The sequence below is a fragment of the Cydia fagiglandana genome, chromosome 2 (assembly GCF_963556715.1).
Source record: "Cydia fagiglandana chromosome 2, ilCydFagi1.1, whole genome shotgun sequence".
NCBI classification, from domain to species: Eukaryota; Metazoa; Arthropoda; class Insecta; order Lepidoptera; family Tortricidae; genus Cydia; species Cydia fagiglandana.
In genome coordinates this window covers 2147921-2166339 of record NC_085933.1, presented here as the reverse complement: position 1 = coordinate 2166339, position 18419 = coordinate 2147921, and the positions used below count along the sequence as shown (strand labels likewise).

The window sequence follows — 18419 nt, the reverse complement described above, 5'->3', positions numbered from 1 at the left end:
TTTTATAATAACCGTAGTCATGACTGTAGTCATTTACAAAATATTTAAAATATATGATTTTTTACCGTGCATGGATGGCATAAGTACTGACAAAACATGCGTCTAACTCAATAAATTATAACTTTACCGCAATTAATGTTATTATAAAATAGACGAAAAATTTCATTAGCTTTCCAAAAACATAAGTTTTATTGATGTATGATATTATACATATAACAAAGTAATGATGAATTTTGTTCACTTGACCGTCCGACGATAGCATAGTATCCGAAAAAAATATGCTCTTAACCGTCCGCGGGAACCTTACTATCCAAAGGGGTGGAAGAAAGATTTGATTTCAGAGCCATCTAACGGAATATTTCAGCATTATTTACTAATTCTCTTGATGCGACAACGTAGCCTAACTAAATAGTTAGCTCTAAAAAAATTTAGATGGCAGTGTAGTTATATTTTTTGTAGAAAATTGTGAATGCGCTGCGCGGGGTGTGCGTCGCTAAAAAAACCCGAACGGTTGACAGGAAAACAGTCTCGTGGGCCGGACGGTTGAGTGGATAATTGGTTTCTAATAACCGTAGTCATAACTGTAGTCATTTACAAAATCATTGAAAATATGTATATGATTTCTCGATCAATTATTTTACAATGCGCCCGCTATGAAGCTAGGAATATCAAAGAATGCATTGCTCTGATGGATCTGCCGTCTCTTTCATAAGGAAGATCGTGATATGCCTGGGTTAATATTAGATCAGGAAATGGTGGCGTTTCATGATACGCCAAGGATTACGATTTTACGATATGCCGCCGACATACTACTTATTTAAGGTACCTCATGTTATATTTTGAAAAATAAAATATATATATATATATAATATTTAAAATAACAACAACAAATTAAATATTTAACATAAAATCAATTTTAATTTTTACTTTACTTCTATGAAATGCTATCGATGTTAAACCACTATTTACCTTTACTTAGAAACTGCGTAACAATAATAGAGCTAAAGCCGGACACATAATAGCACTGCCTGAACAACATGAATCTAAGGTCATATATTACTTAAAACAAAGTATTTCACTTTCAGTCTTGTTCGAGATCTCGAATATATGAATCGAGATCTCGACCGAGATTGCATATATCGAAATTTCCTGTCAACTAGGTTAAATTTCGAAAATACGTGCGAGATCTAGCGAGATCTCGAAATTGCGAGATCTAGATAGCATTCCCTAGTCCTAGCTGAATTGGTTGTTTCATACACTTACTCTTACTCTATAGAATGTCCAATCCTGCCTTACAAAGACGTTAATATTTATATTTGTCATGTCTATACTTCGTTTCTAAGCATTATTGAAAAAAAAAACTTACTTGATACTAGTATTAACCACTAAGTAAGTAAGTACATAAATAGGGTAATTCGCCAGTAACAGGCCACTATTAGTAACTGGCCACGCCAAACCAAAAATGAATTCTATTCACCTATAAATATAATTCATTTTAGTATGAGGGGTCATCCATTAATTACGTCACACGTTTAGGGGGAGGGAGGGGGTCAAGAAAATGTGACATATTGTGACATTGGGGAGGGGGGAGACACAAAATTTGTGACGTCACTTTAACTTCATCAGTAACCGAATTTTTTTTTAAATTATTTTATGCGCTGTACATTTAAATAACAAGTTTTTAAAACGATAACCGTTTTTATTCTTTTAATTTTCTTTCCTAAGCAGTTTTGGGTTATAAAATTACTAATATTTATATCGTCAAAAATATTTTGATAAAATATTAATAATACTTAGGTACTTACTTAATTTGATTTGGCGATTTCGTAGAAAAAATGTGACGTCACACTAGGGGGGAGGGGTTTGCCAAATGTGACCAAATGTGACAAGGGGGGGAGGGGTCAAAAAACCTAGAAATTCGTGTGACGTAATTAATGGATGACCCCTAAGGTGGCCAGTTATTGAAACCTTATACCTACTAAAATGAATTCTGTATAGAGGTGAATAGAATTCATTTTTAGTTTAGGGCGGCCAGTTACTGGCGAATTACCCTATTCGATATCGAGTTCCGTAAACGTAAGCCGGGTAAGTAAAAAAGTTCAATCGCAATAGGGTAATTCGTCAGTGGCCACCCCAAACCAAAAATGAATTATATTCACCTATAAATAGAATTAATTTTAGTATAAAGTGGCAAGTTATTGAAACCTTATACTAAAATGAATTCTGTTTATAGGTTAATAGGATTCATTTTTAGTTTAGGGCGGCCAGTTATTAAAAGTGGCCAGTTACTGGCGAATTACCCTACTTAGTAGTAGCAGTAACAAAAAGTGGCAATGCAAATTGCAATCAGTGAGGTGCGCGCCAGCGTGAGTACGGGCGCACCGCACGCGTCTGTGTGCGTGCATTACACATACAAATAAAGTCTCTCACGCCGCGGTTACGCCCCGTCAGAGCGACGGGTATATTCAGCTTGAAATCTCAAAATTGACTTTTAGCTCAGCTCCCGTTTCGTCTTAAATTACAATGAAACTACACAATAAATTGAATATAAACCAATCCAGTACTTACGGTGCACGGAAATCTCAACGCTACGACTACACATATTTCGTCGGCTAGAAGACTGGCGTCAACTAACAAACAAGTTGTTGTTGCTGTTTGCGAGCGAGAAAATTCGAATATTGGCGAGAACTTTTAAATTTTAGCAGTGTTTTAAGCTGTTATTTTATATTTTAGCGCTTTGATTCACTTTACCGGATCCGAGACCGGATCCGGTGAATTTTGCCGGATCCGGTATCTTGAAAAATGTGCCAGATCCGGCCGGATTACCGGATCCGCCGGACCGGATTGCAATCACTACATATCAGGTACCTTTTTTCTTAACCAAATTATACATTCTTACATAACAGAAGAATCCAGTAGGTACAGTCAGCGTCGTATAGTAGGTAGCATCCAAAGTATTCAAATAGTTCGGTACACCATATAATAGGTATGTATGGCGTACCGAACTATTTGAATAGGTACTTTGGATGCTACCTACTATATGATGCTGATTGTACTTTAAGAATAGTTTGATTCCCGGTTCGTGGTAAGAATAAAAAAAAATATTTGGATACATTTTTTAACTACCAATCTTCCACACAGTCATGGCGCACGCACGCACGAAATGGTTGAAACAAATAAATATTCTTTTTAATTAACTATTTCTTTTTCTGCATATTTCTGGCTCATCGGGCATAGAGTTGCCACAGTACATAGTATAATTACGACAGGTTAGAACTATTTGAATCGATGATTGAATAATGTCTTGGTTTTGTGTTCTTCAAAACGTACACTACAACGTAACTAAGAACGGTTAGGAAAATAATAACTTTAAATTCCCCGTGAAAGGTAATGATGAAAATACTGATAGAAATACTGATAAGTGTGTGGGGAGATTTAGGAATGTCATGACCTGACTGGACCAAACGCTGGAGCGTTATGAAATTTCATGTCATTGCTAATGATAGTGTCGGGGCCGTATATGGATGGAGGTATTTTTTTAAAGTAGGATTAAGGTGCAATTATATAGGTATGTAATATTATAAGCTTTCTCACAGTTGAGTGATTTACAATTGCTTGCGAGGCCTAACTAAAATTTATGGATTTGAAGAAGTTAAATACAAAGGATTTTCCATAACTTTTTACATTATTGTAAATTAGTGATTTCTAAATTATTTCTGTCCCTTATTTATTACTTTTTTTACAGTAAGTAAGTATAGGTAAACATGTCTATCTTTAATAAATAAAATCGGGACAAAAGCGTTTTCCTTAACTTATTGCAATCTGAGATAACTGGTTTAGAATTCTATAAAACAAGGACAATCCGCTATTTTTTCCGTGTATTTCCTGTTAGAAGATCTCAAGTTTAAATATTTTAAGAATTCTAATTCTATATGGCCATTATGATTACTTCAGCAGACCAAGTATACTGTGTTTATCCTCATGCGACTGAGCTTGATCAAAGATCATCGGTCTACATTTTTGGATGCAATGTTTCCTGTGACGTGATTAGGGCATCCCACACTAGCGTCTTTGAGTCGTCGACGCTCGGGAGACGCTAGTGTGTATTGTGGCCTTAACCTCCTGAGACCGTTCGGTACAAATTTTTGTACATAGGTAGGTACTTATTTCAAAATCTATTTTTAACTTTTATAGAATAATTGAGAGTTCCAAATTCAAAAACAAAACTACTTCTGGGTCTCAGGAGGTAAGGAGCGAATGCAGAAATGCCCCAGCGGCCATCGATAATTTCTATAACTCTATTCAAATACGTGGTAATTCTATGTCAAGACCTGAGAATTTCTATAAGTCCACTAATCTTAATAGACTTGTAGAAATTGATGACGATACATTTATTTATCTTCACTGGGTCAGAAGTCATCAATTAGCATTTACTTATCACGCCCCCCTTTATACTTAATAGGTACTAAAAACGCAACAGTTCATGCAATTGCTCAACGATAAAACCGCGATAACCCTATCTCGTTCGTATTAACAAAATATTATTGTCGACTGAGCAATGAACTTTAACTTTGCCATTACGTTAGTGTGGAAGATTACAGCCAAATAACTGTTTGAGGTGCGGAAAACACAGATTCTCTGGACGTTTAAAAATAAAATTATCGTCTTACTGAACTGATAAACTGAACTTATTTATCACGTAAGGCGATAAAAATGTCTAGAGAATCTGTGTCTCCGGCACCTCAGACTTGGCGGCTACTGTGCTTTTTAATTGGTGATTTAAGGGCATTTGAGACTAAAAATAAGAACTGACAGTCAACTTACCACATAAGGAGAGAAAAAGTCGCAGGAAAAAGATTAAATGCTCTCCGTATGAGTATGATAAACAAGATCGTCATGAAGAATCGCGGACTGCGCCCTTTGGATTAACCAACTTTAGCTTTTTGCAGTACATGGGCTTTTTTATACTTACAAGTGAACGGGATGGCTGCGAGCCATCCTTTGGTGCCCAGGCTAAGGTTGAGGTCACACTGCGCGGCTGGGATCACATAACCAAGGTTCAGGGTCTGCATGATTACCCCCATCAGGATGATGCCGCTCATCAGCATGTGCGCGAAGTTGTACAAGCCCAGACCTGTTGGGAAAATGGTTATTTAGTTTTCAACTATAAAATAACAACTCATTTAATGTATGTCCGTACACCATCGTACAAACGTCTCCATACTTGAAGACCTCAAAGTGAAAAAGAGGCTCTAAGCTACGGTCAGAGCGCGTAACCTCAGATACTTCGAACATGTGGCGCGACGTGGAGAACAGGCCAGTTGAGATTATTGAGACTGGGACGCGTCAATGGCTGTAGGTCAAGAGGACGTTCCTCAATGCGTTGGACGGATGCCTTACCAACACCCCACTTAACATATGTGCCAGAGAAGCATTTGCCAGGAAGAACTGGCGTAGAATCGTTCGTCGTTTAACGTGACCACGACTGCTCTGCCAAGAGTAATTCGACGGAGAAGAAGAATGTATGTCCAGAACTAGGTTATGATCTGAACTCCTTGAGGTCCAAGTAATTTCAATGTATAGGAGTGAGTTTTATTAACCGACGCATAAAGAGGGGTGTTATAAGTTTGACGCCAATGTCTATTTGTGTGTCTGCCTATGGCATCGCAGCTCTCCAATGGATCTATCCGATTACGATGCAATTTTCTTACGTGTAATTAAATTATTATATATATTTATATTTTCTTGCACTGGTTCTTAGCTATGTTTGATAAAAACGATCCAGCATTTTGAAGAGTATCAGGTAAACAATTGCCGACAAAATTTGTTTGCCTGAACAAGTGACCACTTATTAGTGAGTATCAAAATTATGATTAACTCATATCCATAAGCATATCTTTCACTGACGTTTTTATTATGTTTATTCAGAATAAAACATCAATAATCATTACTCTTTGTTCGGAAGCTCACAGATAAGTGGAATAGATAGCTTCACAAACACATTCGTGTTGACATGCGATCTAATTACGTTATCAGTATGACACTTGTTTGTGAGGGGTATTTCCCATTGCGTTCTGTTTTTGCAACGCTTTATTATTCAGTAAATAGTTTCTTTATGTAAGAATTAGTGGGTTTATCATATAACAAATAGTACATAATTTAATGTGATATTGATTAAAGTCATAATTATTATTTTAGAAAATACGAGTTTACGGAGTAACAAGTAGGTACCATTTTACGAGCGGAGCGAAGGTCTCCATTTCAGCTTGGACTATCGTATGTCCGGATGTTCTCGTCTACAGCCTCTACAGAGGGCCTACCGCGAACCACTTTCGACATGTTGTTTCTCTGTCACACTTGTAAATTCGTACGTAAGTTTGACAGTGAGACAACACGTCGAACGAGGTATGAGGTAGGGCCTCAGGACTCATCATCATCATCATCTCAGCCATAAGACGTCCACTGCTGAACATAGGCCTCCCCCTTGGATCTCCATACGTGCCGGTTGGAAGCGACCCGCATCCAGCGTCTTCCGACGACCAAGGTCGTCTGTCCATCTTGTGGGTGGACGTCCTACGCTGCGCTTGCTAGTCCGTGGTCTCCACTCGAGCACTTTTCGACCCCATCGGCCATATCTTCTCTGCGTGCAATGTGGCCTGCCCATTGCCACTTCAGCTTGCTAATCCGGTGGGATATGTCGGTGACTTTAGTTCGTCTACGGACCTCCTCAGGACTCAGGACGCATTTATCCACCGATTCTCGTGATTTTTTGTGAGAAGGTTCCATATATATTTTTTTTTTCGATAAATGTTTTTTGACTTTTTCAAAATAGTGCAGCAATGGGTCGCAACGCAAGGTCTACAGATCACAGAGCCACTAATAGTAAAAGAGATATGCGGCATCTGTAGCCGCCGTATGTATCATCAAGAAAATTGTGCTATAAAGTATTTTGTAAGGGAACATTTTAGTTCTTGACTATCTTCATCATTCATCTCCTAGCCATTTCGGCTGCAACGACTGCTTATCTACTGCTGAGAGCGTCGCTGCTGCGCTCTCATGTGACTGACGTAGCCAATCTTTGCAGCAAATGCGTGGCCGCACTTACAGCCTCAGCACTTACAGGTCAGCATCAGCACCCCTCCGACGTAATTATACGTGATGGCCACAGGTGATCTGGCCTTTAGCTCGTCACGCTTAGCGTCGAGCTCTGTGCGTCGCTTGGCTTCAAATTCACGCACCTGCGTCTGCACAATATGCCTCCACTGTGGGCGGTCACCAGCTAGTGCCTCCCACGTTGTTGGCTCTATATGAGCTCTCTTCATATGCCGCTTGAACACATTTTTGAACTTGGCTATCATACGGCAGCAGGGGTATAACACATCTTTGACTATCATACCCTTTGTTTAATGGCAGTAATGGAATATTTTTTTGCAAAGAGCGATTTTAATACAATTTTGCTCATTGTGCATGATTCAGCAAAACTAAACCTTCGCTAAATATTACTGGCCTAGTAAGATCTAGGCTTGGAAGGCAGGGACGTTATGATAACGAGATTAATGAGATAATAATGTTATCTATTGCGCATTGCAAACTATCATACACATCATTACACATAAACAATCAGGCTACATAATGCACAACAACCATTGGCGTATGATATCTTAAGACGGGCCTTACGGACACTAAAAATATTGCTAGTTCAGGCCGCGTAGCCAAGGTGCCAATCGCTTACGCTCCGTAGCGATCGAAACGCAACTGTCACTGTCGCGCTTATATGGAAGAATGATAGAGAGACATAATGCTTTTCGTTGTCGAAGCGATAGCGATTGCCACCTTGGCTAGGCCGGCAGGACCCCTATTCGACAAGCGACGTTTGACGTATCGTGTTGATCTCCCGTTGATGTGGGAAAAATCATAAGTTCTCGAATACGTACAATGTCAAAATTTGACATTAAAAATCCACAGTTAGGGTGACAAGCAAACCAAACCAAACCACCCTTAGTTTAGAGTGGAGTTTTGGTTGTACCAAATGATATTATCCACCGTTGATGGAATCAACACTCAGTATGCGATAAAATCAACTGTTGATTTGACGTGGATGCGAAATCTGACAGTTGTGCATGTCGAATTTGGTCCCAGCTGTAACTCACTCACGAATTCCAGCCAATCATGCAGTCTAACGCAACTAGTTGCGACCAATCGCGCGCGTGATGCGAACTCATCAACTAATCGCGTTGTAGCGGTGTCACACCGCTGTAATGGCCCCATTCTAGCTCGATTATTATTGCCCGTAAGGCCAGTCCTAGATATACGTCAATGACAACAACGCTATTATTACGGGAAGGCTTGTGTATGCAGAAACTAATTATATGTATTGCATCATTCTATAATGGTGTGGTCTTTAAATTGGAATCCGGATATGATGATACTGATCTTTATTAAGGAGTATAATACTGCACAAGAAAAAGTACAAAACGCAGACTTAATCTCTTGAGACATTCTCTACCAGTTACTAGATTTTAAAGGGTCTACACAGGGCTGACACTCCGATAATTTTAAACTGAACATCATTGATTTTATCCTAATTAGTTGGATGGAAGTCACAAAAAGTGACGCCTAAAAATTGAAATACCAAACAACTCAACTTAACATCTTGATAACATTACAGTGCAGACTTTGGGCTGCTCTGTAACGTATTATATCAGTCATCCCAAATAATCCTCATGGTTCTTAATCAAGTTCTTTTAAACTGAGTAATCAGTTGCTGAACAGTTTTTACTCCATTAGGATCAAAAACGCTCTTATGTGAAGAATAACCAGGCCAGCACCCATCCATTAAGGAGGTCCAGACGCATGGCATTGAATTAGGCATATCCTCAGGAAACCTGACCTGACAATCAACCACCTAAAGTTGCTCTGACCGGGAAGATGATCGGCAAAAACAGGTCGCCTTAAAACTTGATTTGGTCCTTGGAACAAGAGTTGGGTGTATTGGGGATGGGGTGGGTTAGACAAACTGCCCAGGCCCCGCAGACAACATGCCAATCGCTAAGGCTCCGTAGCGAACGAATCGCAACTGTCACTGTCACAGAAGAGTGGCATTTTACTCAATGATTCGTGAGTGTTTGATTCCTGATCTGCTACAAGCAGTCATTTAGGTACAATCTAGTCACCAAATAAGAGAAGGCATCATTGATGCTATGCGTCAGTGAAGGACGTGATTCAAGACCTTCCGCTATCAAATCTGTTTTGTTAGACAGTAAATCTCTGTAACTTCACCGTCTAGTTGCATTTGCTCTTATCACTGAACCCATGTGTCCCATGTGAAGATAGGAACCAGGGGTAAACAACAGATAGTGCGTGTCGATCGTGAACTTTGAAAGGGACCGTTTGGTGATGTTACTCGTAGCACCATGTCGGTGACATGTTGACTTCTGTTCTTTAGGTTACGAGAGACATGACGCTTGCATGAGGCATACGCAGAGAAATTTGCAAACAAAGAGATTTTATATCCATTTCAAGTGCATTGCTGGTTGCAGATTATGTAATAGAGGAAGGAAATATTGGCGATGTACCAAAGACACGACTTTTCCAATGATTAAATCTTTAATCTTTAATTTTTCCTCTTAATTTTCGAATTTTTCGCACATGTTATCTCGTCATTTGCTCGTCATAAAACGTTAATCTTAATGCAAAATAAACCAATAAAAAGTCACCCGTGAAGATCCTGACGACAAAATATACAAACAAAGACTTTAAGTTAATCCATTAAGACCTATTTTCGAGTGGCTGATACTAAGGCTATTCTTAACTATTTGCGGTAACTATATTAAAAATAAGATTACGCCTTTATCTATTGTATTAGATAATGTAATAATAAAGTGCTTTTATCGCGTAAATCTTGTTGCCAACATTTTTTGTTTATTTACCAGTGGTATCTTGGAAGCTAATTATTAGGTATTATGTTATTGTTATATTACACTGTATATGTTACCTACTGTATTAATGGTTACTTATACCTTGTGCATGTAGTCGTGTAGTATTCGTATGGATGAGGAGTAGGACTACTTACATTTTAATAGAGTTGCGACTTGAGAGACCAAGAAAAGTCTGCAGAGATTTTGATAGCCCACGCAATGCAAGTGTCATTTATACGTCATAATGTCATAGAAGTTTTAGGTTTAAAATAACACTTGCACTGCTTCGGCTATGAAAATCGCTGCAGACTATTCTTGGTCTAACTCTAGGTACAGATTAGTTACTCCTACTAGTGGGAATGTATGTACTTAATAAACTTTTGAATACAAACCGCGTATCCATTAAGGTACAATTCAAGTCACGTAAGATGAATAAAATTGCTCTGTCAGCTGTAGATCTCGCGAGAAACTCAAAAATTAAAAAGGAAATTCTTATCACAGCGAACCCAAAATCGTTTTAAGCGCCATAGACCCTAAGTTTTTTATTTTGTTTTCCGCCACTTCTACAGCAGTTGGCTCTGCTCAATAGTTTGACGATCCTGCTCTAGCTGGTGGTAATTATACTGATTATTATTGGGACAAACATTCTACAGTTGTATGAAATCGAGTTTACAAGATTTAGTTATAAATCTTAATACTTTTATCACAACGGCTTCTAGTATATTTATACGCGATACGTGCTCTCGTAAACTAAGTATATCGCGTGTCGTCAAATATTTGTACTGAGATTTATGGTCTTAATTTTAAATTTTCCCGTGTTTGCTTGGGAAAACCTAGCGTTCCATTATTAATTATCTTCCATAAACTTAGTGACGGATTGAATGTTTCAATCGCGACACCAATGCAGCAACAGCAGCAATTTGTCAAGGATATCGACAGTAAGATCTCCCATTTCTCCCTGCCGTAACGGCTCGGCCACGACATTGAGCGACTCGCGACGGCGGCAGCGATAACTATAGCTGGAGCGAGTCACAGCGATCGGACCATTCGTTCCCCCCAATGACTGTCGCTGCCACCGTCGCCAGTCGCGTAATGTCGTGGCCGAGTCGTATCGTTGTACAACCGCTGTAGCGATAACGCTGCTAATGCCACCTTTAGAAATTCATTGAGAATTGGACAATTTTATCAAAAATCTATCTTACGAAGACTTTACGTGAATCGTCTGCTAATATTCTTAATAAGGTGTAACGGCTTTCGATAACTTATAATTTTATGACCGGCAATACAAACTAGTAAGAGTGTTATCGCCCTCCGTGGGGTCTGTTCTTATCTCAATTGTGAGAGGGTTGCCAACCGTACTATATTATATAGTATTGTACTATATTTTGGCTCTCTGTACTATATACTTTTCGATAAATATATAGTACGTTAAAATACTATATTTCCGATTAAACGTATATTACACTCATGTTTAGTATTTTATCTAAAAGTACTATATTTTTTTGAAATGTACTATATTTTCTATGCTTTATTCTGGAAAATACTATATTCCACCAAAAAAAAGTTGGCAACCCTAATTGTGACGGTTCACCTCACGGCCCTCACGGGTCACTGGTGAGATCAACGTCATAGATATGTATACGTCTTATTACAATGGAATAAAGTGCAAAATTCTTTGACATCGGCCAGTGCTTAGCAATATTGTGCAATCTTGAACTGATGTTTTTTGTTTATGGAGTGTTTTAAAAATTATATAATTTGTGTAGACGGCAACACTTTAGATAACATTCCTTGGATACATTTCCAAACACGTGACATATATTGGGTGATTATGGGGTCCTGATCCCTCAAGTACCTGAAGCGCGCAAGATCTCCGGAACTTGCGCACTTTTTCTTTCGTAATTTTTTTTGGAATTGGTTGCCAAATAAGTAGTTTATAGGTATGTATTTTCCTAGAGTTGCGGGTGACACACAGAGTAACAAAAACCCTCTCTCCTTCTTGAAGATGAAGACGTAACATTCCGAAACCATAAATGTTACAAACCTAAATACTAGGTATTACGCAGACATCCTAGGACCTCTAATAGAAGTCCTCTATATTGAGACAACACATAAAACTCTGTTAATTGACTAGCACGCAGTCTGGGAAGTCAATTAAAGACGCACGCCTTGGCGTCTACATTAAAATAGCCCCCACCAATAACACTCAATAAAGACTATTACTCGTTAAAAAAACCATTGCGTTGCGACGAATGGCATTATTACCTATAGTTCGTTTTTTTAGCATTAGAAAGAACTTCACAGAAGTAAGCTTGTGGTTCCAAATCCGGCACTTTTAGCGGTAATGATTGATTGATTTTTGATGATATCCTGTTATCCCTCATCAGGGACATAGGGCTCTCAGAAGGGATTTCCATTCTTCGCGGTCCAGCGCGGCCTCTTCCAGCTCCGCCCAGCCGAGGCCAACTGATGCCGCCTCTTTTTCCACTGTGCGCCTCCAGGTGGTACGTGGGCGACCTTGTCCTCTTTTTCCGGGAATTTTCCAGGTCAGCCCTTGCTTGGATAGGTGATTGTTTGGCCTTCGTAAAACATGTCCTATCCAGCGCCATTTCCGCAGAAGTATCTCCTTAGCTAAAGGGTTTTGGCCAGTCAGTTCCCATAGTTTAACATTGGAGATGGTCCGTGGCCAGTAGACTCCTACGATTCGCCGCAAACACTTGTTTACAAACACCTGGAGTCTACTGGTTATGTCTTGCTTGACGGGCCATGTCTCGCATCCATATAGGAGGACCGACTTTACGTTCGAGTTGAAAACCCTTAGCTTGGTGCGGCGAGTGATGACTGTGGAAGTCCATACGGGTTTCAACTGCGCATATGCGGCGCGGGCTTTATTGATGCGAGCTTCAACATCCGCTTCTGCACCTCCCAGGGGGCTCATAACACTTCCCACTTACTTAGCGGTCATAATTTGAAGTAAATTATATGTATTGACCATGCTACATTAGATAATTTAATAATTATTAACAATTAAAGAGCCTGATAAAAACTGCACGCTTGCTTCTGTGGAGTTCTTTCTAATGCTAAAAAAACGAACTATATACTGAAGTTTAATTTTATAAGAATAATTCAGGATCTTTTCTGGATTGTCAAATAGAGTAAGAACTGGTCACGGTATATAATTGTTGAACCAAAAAGCCTAATATATGGCTTCATGTAGAGTCCCTCGGTCATGTATAGTAAGCTGCAGATATAAACTGTCCGGTCCAGCGCTGGGCCATCGTGTAAAGCAGCGGTCGGCAACAAGCGGCCCGCGGGCCCCCCTGGCTATTTAGTATGTATTATTGTCAAACAACAATGGCTGATAAAGTCACACATATTAACAAAAGTGCGGCCCGCGTCAACTTCCATAACTACTTTGTGGCCGTTGGCTGCTAAAAGGTTGCCGACCGCTGATGTACCTAGAGGAGTTAGTTATAAGATACACTAACATGGCCATGCTTTTTAACCGACTTCATAAATGGGGTAAATACGCCTGATGGAGACTTACCAGCCTCCAGCATGGCCTCGTCCAGCGTTGCGGTCGAGGATATCTTCTCCGTAGACGGCTTCTTCTCCATTCTCCCGTTTGCCACCATTTTTGTGAACTATCTGAAAAGGTTATACACCATTTTAGTCATTGAAATATATGCTTAATGCTAACATGTTGTTTATTTAAGTCTAAGATGTTGCTATTGTAAAAAAAATCTATTATATTTGTATTTATTGCGCCATTTTTTGAGAAAAGCTCTATTATATGACTCGGCTGGAAGGCTACTTGCTGGCTTCAGATTCAATCGAAGAAAAACGAATCCTCAGCCAGCAAAGTAGCTACTTCCGAGCCTCGACAGTAATGTACTATTGTATCGTAGAAAGATAACAGTTTATTAATGAAATAATTTTATACATACCTACAGTAAAAAATATACGATTAGGTACGACCATTCAACTCGTTGATATCGGTTGCTATGTACTTAAATATAATCCCTGCTGTTGTACGGAATTATAGTTATTTATCATTCAAGTGTTTGTGTCCGGGGGGCGAATTATTGGATAACTATTACCTAAATAAAAGATATGCGATGAGTGATTTACATTTAATTAATCACGTATTATTGCAAAAAATATAGCAGCTTACAATTATGTACCTACCTAATGCTTGTAATTTTATTTTATTTTACACGTAACTTGACACTAGGAAAGCACTGACGTGGTATATATGTAGGCGGCCGATCATAAGATCAGGCATATCGTGAAATTCCTAGGCATATCGTGAAACGTGAAAATCTTTGACTCGTTCCCTGAGTCGACGCGGGGCTCCTCTTTCTGGGCAGTTTGCCCTTCGAGCATCTGATGCAACCTAAGTAATGCATTTAATGTAATGCCATTTAAAGGCCTATTTAGGTGGCAGAGCGGCTTTATGCCTTTATAAGGCAGAGGGAATATATTTCCCATCTGGTTTTGAACTTTATTTCATAGTGATAGGACTCAATTTTGCATAATTCCTGACACCCTTATGCCTTATGGTTATCCCACTCAAATCTACCCAGAATCTACCGCATATTGTAAACTCATAGCAGCCATGCCGATTAAGATGTGTCAACGTTGACATTGCTTACATTGTAGCTTAATTGAAGCAATTATTACCAATCCATTAGCTGCAATTGTATCAAATCACTCAAATCAGCCATTGCTTATAAATAATCGACAATTATTGCGTGATAACCATTGTATTTGAAACGGAATTACTGATGTGTGGTCAGACAATTTCCAATATTGCGAAATTTCCCAATGGATTTTTCGGAACCCTCTCACTTTTTTTTCTTTGTTCCCCTTGTCCTAAAATTTCCAATTTTTTTCCTACTCTTTGTATTATTTTTGCAACATGATAAAATAGGAATACTTAAGTTTTGGGTTTGCAATCCGGATCCGAAATGTATGAAATTATCCTGATCTGGATCCGGATCCACGGATCTTCCCATATATTTCAGATCCGTCATGCAAACTCTACTTAAGTTATTATTTGTTTCTAAATGTTTCCGCCTCTTAAGGACCATCAATGAGATACTGCCAAAAAAGTGGACCAGTACTGGATTAGATGTCGTGCTGGTTTTGGTTCCGAAAAAGGCAGTGAGTGATCAAAGCACAGCCACTGTTATTGTGTGTGAGACCTGGGGGCCAATTCAGATTAGGTACCTAAATACCTAGTTATACAATTTATACACATAGTGCAAGCTTTGCTTAGTTTGCTTAGTTGATCTGTGTAAGAACAGAAGTCCCCTATAATATTTATTTATTTATTTTTATTATTATGGTTTTGAACTGGTTTTGATACGACGTTGAAGATCGCTGAAGGGTGTCAATGTAATATCATAAATGAATTTAACGCCCCCAATTTATTCGAAAACAATAACAAACAGCAGCTTCGCGGATGTTGATATCAAGATAAAATTAAGAGCCCTAAATTAATACTTTCAAGAGCAGATATTTCAAAAACTCTTCAAGATATCGAAAAACTTTTCACAAATTAAATAAACTTTCATTTTGTATGTGGCCATGTCACTAAGTAGTTTCCAAGATATTATATGATCGAAAAGCCCAAAAATGGAGGCCCCCCGGCTCGAGGGCTACGGCCGGGGACTTTTGATGTCTTCACTATCACTTCCTAACTAGTCAAAACAAAGTTATGAAGTCAAAAATGATGTTCCTAGCATTTCCCTCTTCAAATTTTTTGAGCATTCATTGCCTGACCTATTTGTATTTCATGGCTTGTAAGTACCTAATTTGAAAATTGTATGTCAAGCACTAATCTAATTTTGACCCGAGAATTAATTATTATCTATTGAATAATTTTATCAAAAGATGAGCAGACTTATAGTTCGTTTTTTAGCATTAGAAAGAACTTGAAAGAAGGTAAGCGATCTTAACATGTCTTTTAATTGAAAAAAGCTTTAAAAAAATCAGTAACTATATTACTTATGAAAGCAGAAGAATATAAATGATGGTATTAGATTCATAATTGTTACATATTTGCCGTAACTTATTTTTAAAATTTGTTATGTGTTTTATTTAAAATGTGTTTTACATCAAGATTATTTACCTTATATCTAATGCTAAAAAAACGAACTATAACAAGAACATAATATTTATTATTAAAATAGACAACCAAGAGGTCAAGATCATGCCGATAGGGCTTTATGGAAAATAGATAGATTCTCTGCAGATAATCGATTACGTTCTATTTTAAACTGCCTGAACTGTATAATACATTCATATTTAATGCGACGATAACTGTGCTCTATAATTAGTAATTATCTACATTTAATATTACGAACTTTTGTATTTCAATAAAGTTTCCATGTACTCAATGATTCAGCGGAATGAGTCAACTACGTATAGATCTATACTTGGATGTGATACAATATTATTGTATCACATATGTGTGTAAGCATAAGTGTCTTAATCAAGCAAAATGAAACTTAAATATTCTTACTTATAATAGTTATAATATACTTAAACTCAGAAAGCCCATTTTTTAAAATTGTTGACGATGTTCAATCAATTCTGCGAGAAAAAAAAAACAATCTTGAAAGAAAAGATATTGTACAGTCACCCAAGAAAGTGGTCTACCACTTTTCGACTGTATCATCTGATTGATAGAGTCGAAAAGTGGTAGACCACTTTCTTGGCTGACCGTACCTACTATATTTTTTTTAGAAATTATGTTACATATATACCTACTGCATTTTTATTCAATATTAGTTTTTATTTAATATTAATAATAAGTATAAGGTAAAAGTTGGTGATTATTTTACGTTACATTTACATCGTAACATAAAATATTACAGTTTACATTTAACAATTAATTAACCCACTGAGATCAAGAAGCAATGCAGGTATAAGTGTAACTTTGTTACATGCAATGCAAGCAAGATTTTTTTGGTTTGTACGCTTACGACCAGTCTTCGTACATTTATAACAAGTTCTTTAGGGAAAAAAATTGGTTGGTAGTAAATAACAATGGATTTACCTACCTGTTTTAAGCATAAATGATTTTAAATCTTCCTTCAGTTTAATATATATTAATAATTATTTAAGACCTCATATACACTGGCCAAGTAATTAATAATTAAAACTCATAATAATTATGAACCACTTTTCAAAATGGATCACAGATGGAGACGACGATTATAGAACACTTAAAACGAAAACAGGCACAGACAACAACACAAACTTTTATTTTAAAATACGCACTCTGTGGAATAAAAAAATAAATAGCATAATCAAACCTTAAAAAAAAACTGTATTGTTTTCCCGCGTTTTGTCGCGGCACTTTCGAACGCTCCCGATGGACTGATGTCGTCTCGTTGAACGCAGCAGTTATAGGCGACTGGTGGCTGAAAGGTCACAAATTCTTCGAGATAACACGATATAGACGTGTGTCAAAAAGATTCAGTGCGATCAAGCGAGTAGGCTTGTTTATGTTACTTAACGTTGTTTTCTAGATAGCTAATATAAAGATGACGTGAATCTGATGAAAGATTTTATGATCTTTACTTTCGCTACCGTTGTGGATAATACCTATATGTATGTTGGATCAGGATTTTATTGTGCTATTTTCAAATGAATCATTTGATGTGAATAAAATAACATGTTTATTTAAAACGTAACCGCCGCGGTAAAAAAATAGCTACCTATTTAACTCTGAGCTTGAAAAAATATGACATATTTATTTCTTTATCATATATATATGTGTTAGGTTAGTAGTCTGTTTGAGAAACGGAAAACGGTGAAAAATATAGATAATACTCCTAAAAATACGTGTGATACCTCATTAGATTCGTAATGATATCTAGAAAAATGTATTCGAAGCGTGCATTAGCACACAAACAATTACAAAAGTTATAAACAAAAAAAGGGAGAAAAAAGTAGATTTGTCTTATTTCCCAAATATCTCAAAAAGTATTGATATTTAAGATAGAGTCTGGCTACTGAAATTTTACACAAATGTTTGGCGGGAAATTCAAAAAATCTTGGGCTGGTCACACTTTGTGTAGTAGGAATAATAGTTTTGATACTAGACAATATTTTTGATTTTCTGTGCACAAGTAAGGTACCTAAGGAAATAAGTTAAATAAATGTTTACGTGCACTCAAAGTCAGCTCACATAAATTCTACCACTATTTAAAGTACAGTCAACGACAAACACATATGTTTACGTTCCAATATTTAGATTTTATGGATATTTTTCAGGACTTTTAATTTATCCCTTTCTTTATACACTTGTCCTGTTTATGAGATTCAGGCATTAATAAATTCACGTACTTAATCAAAGTAATAGGCAAATGTTAGAACTCGTACTTAAAGTATCAAAATATTTATAGAGCACCAACCTCCTAATTTGTTTACATTTGGTTACGAATTGTAAACATTGCAGTTTTTCGTTATATAACGCTACACATCGAC

General features: G+C 37.5%; 1 protein-coding gene across 1 annotated transcript in view; it reads right to left on the bottom strand.

The window, feature by feature from the left end:
* LOC134673863 (synaptic vesicle glycoprotein 2A-like) overlaps positions 1-17364 on the bottom strand; it is a 32032-nt gene extending 14668 nt beyond the window's left edge. Inside the window, exons 1-3 of the mRNA XM_063531909.1 lie at positions 17243-17364; positions 13465-13565; positions 4973-5134 (exon numbers count right to left, since the gene is read on the bottom strand). Of these exons, the coding sequence (XP_063387979.1) occupies positions 4973-5134; positions 13465-13552 (250 nt within the window). The 5' untranslated portion in view covers positions 13553-13565; positions 17243-17364. The remainder of the gene's footprint in view (positions 1-4972; positions 5135-13464; positions 13566-17242) is intronic.
* Positions 17365-18419: the final 1055 nt, after the last annotated feature.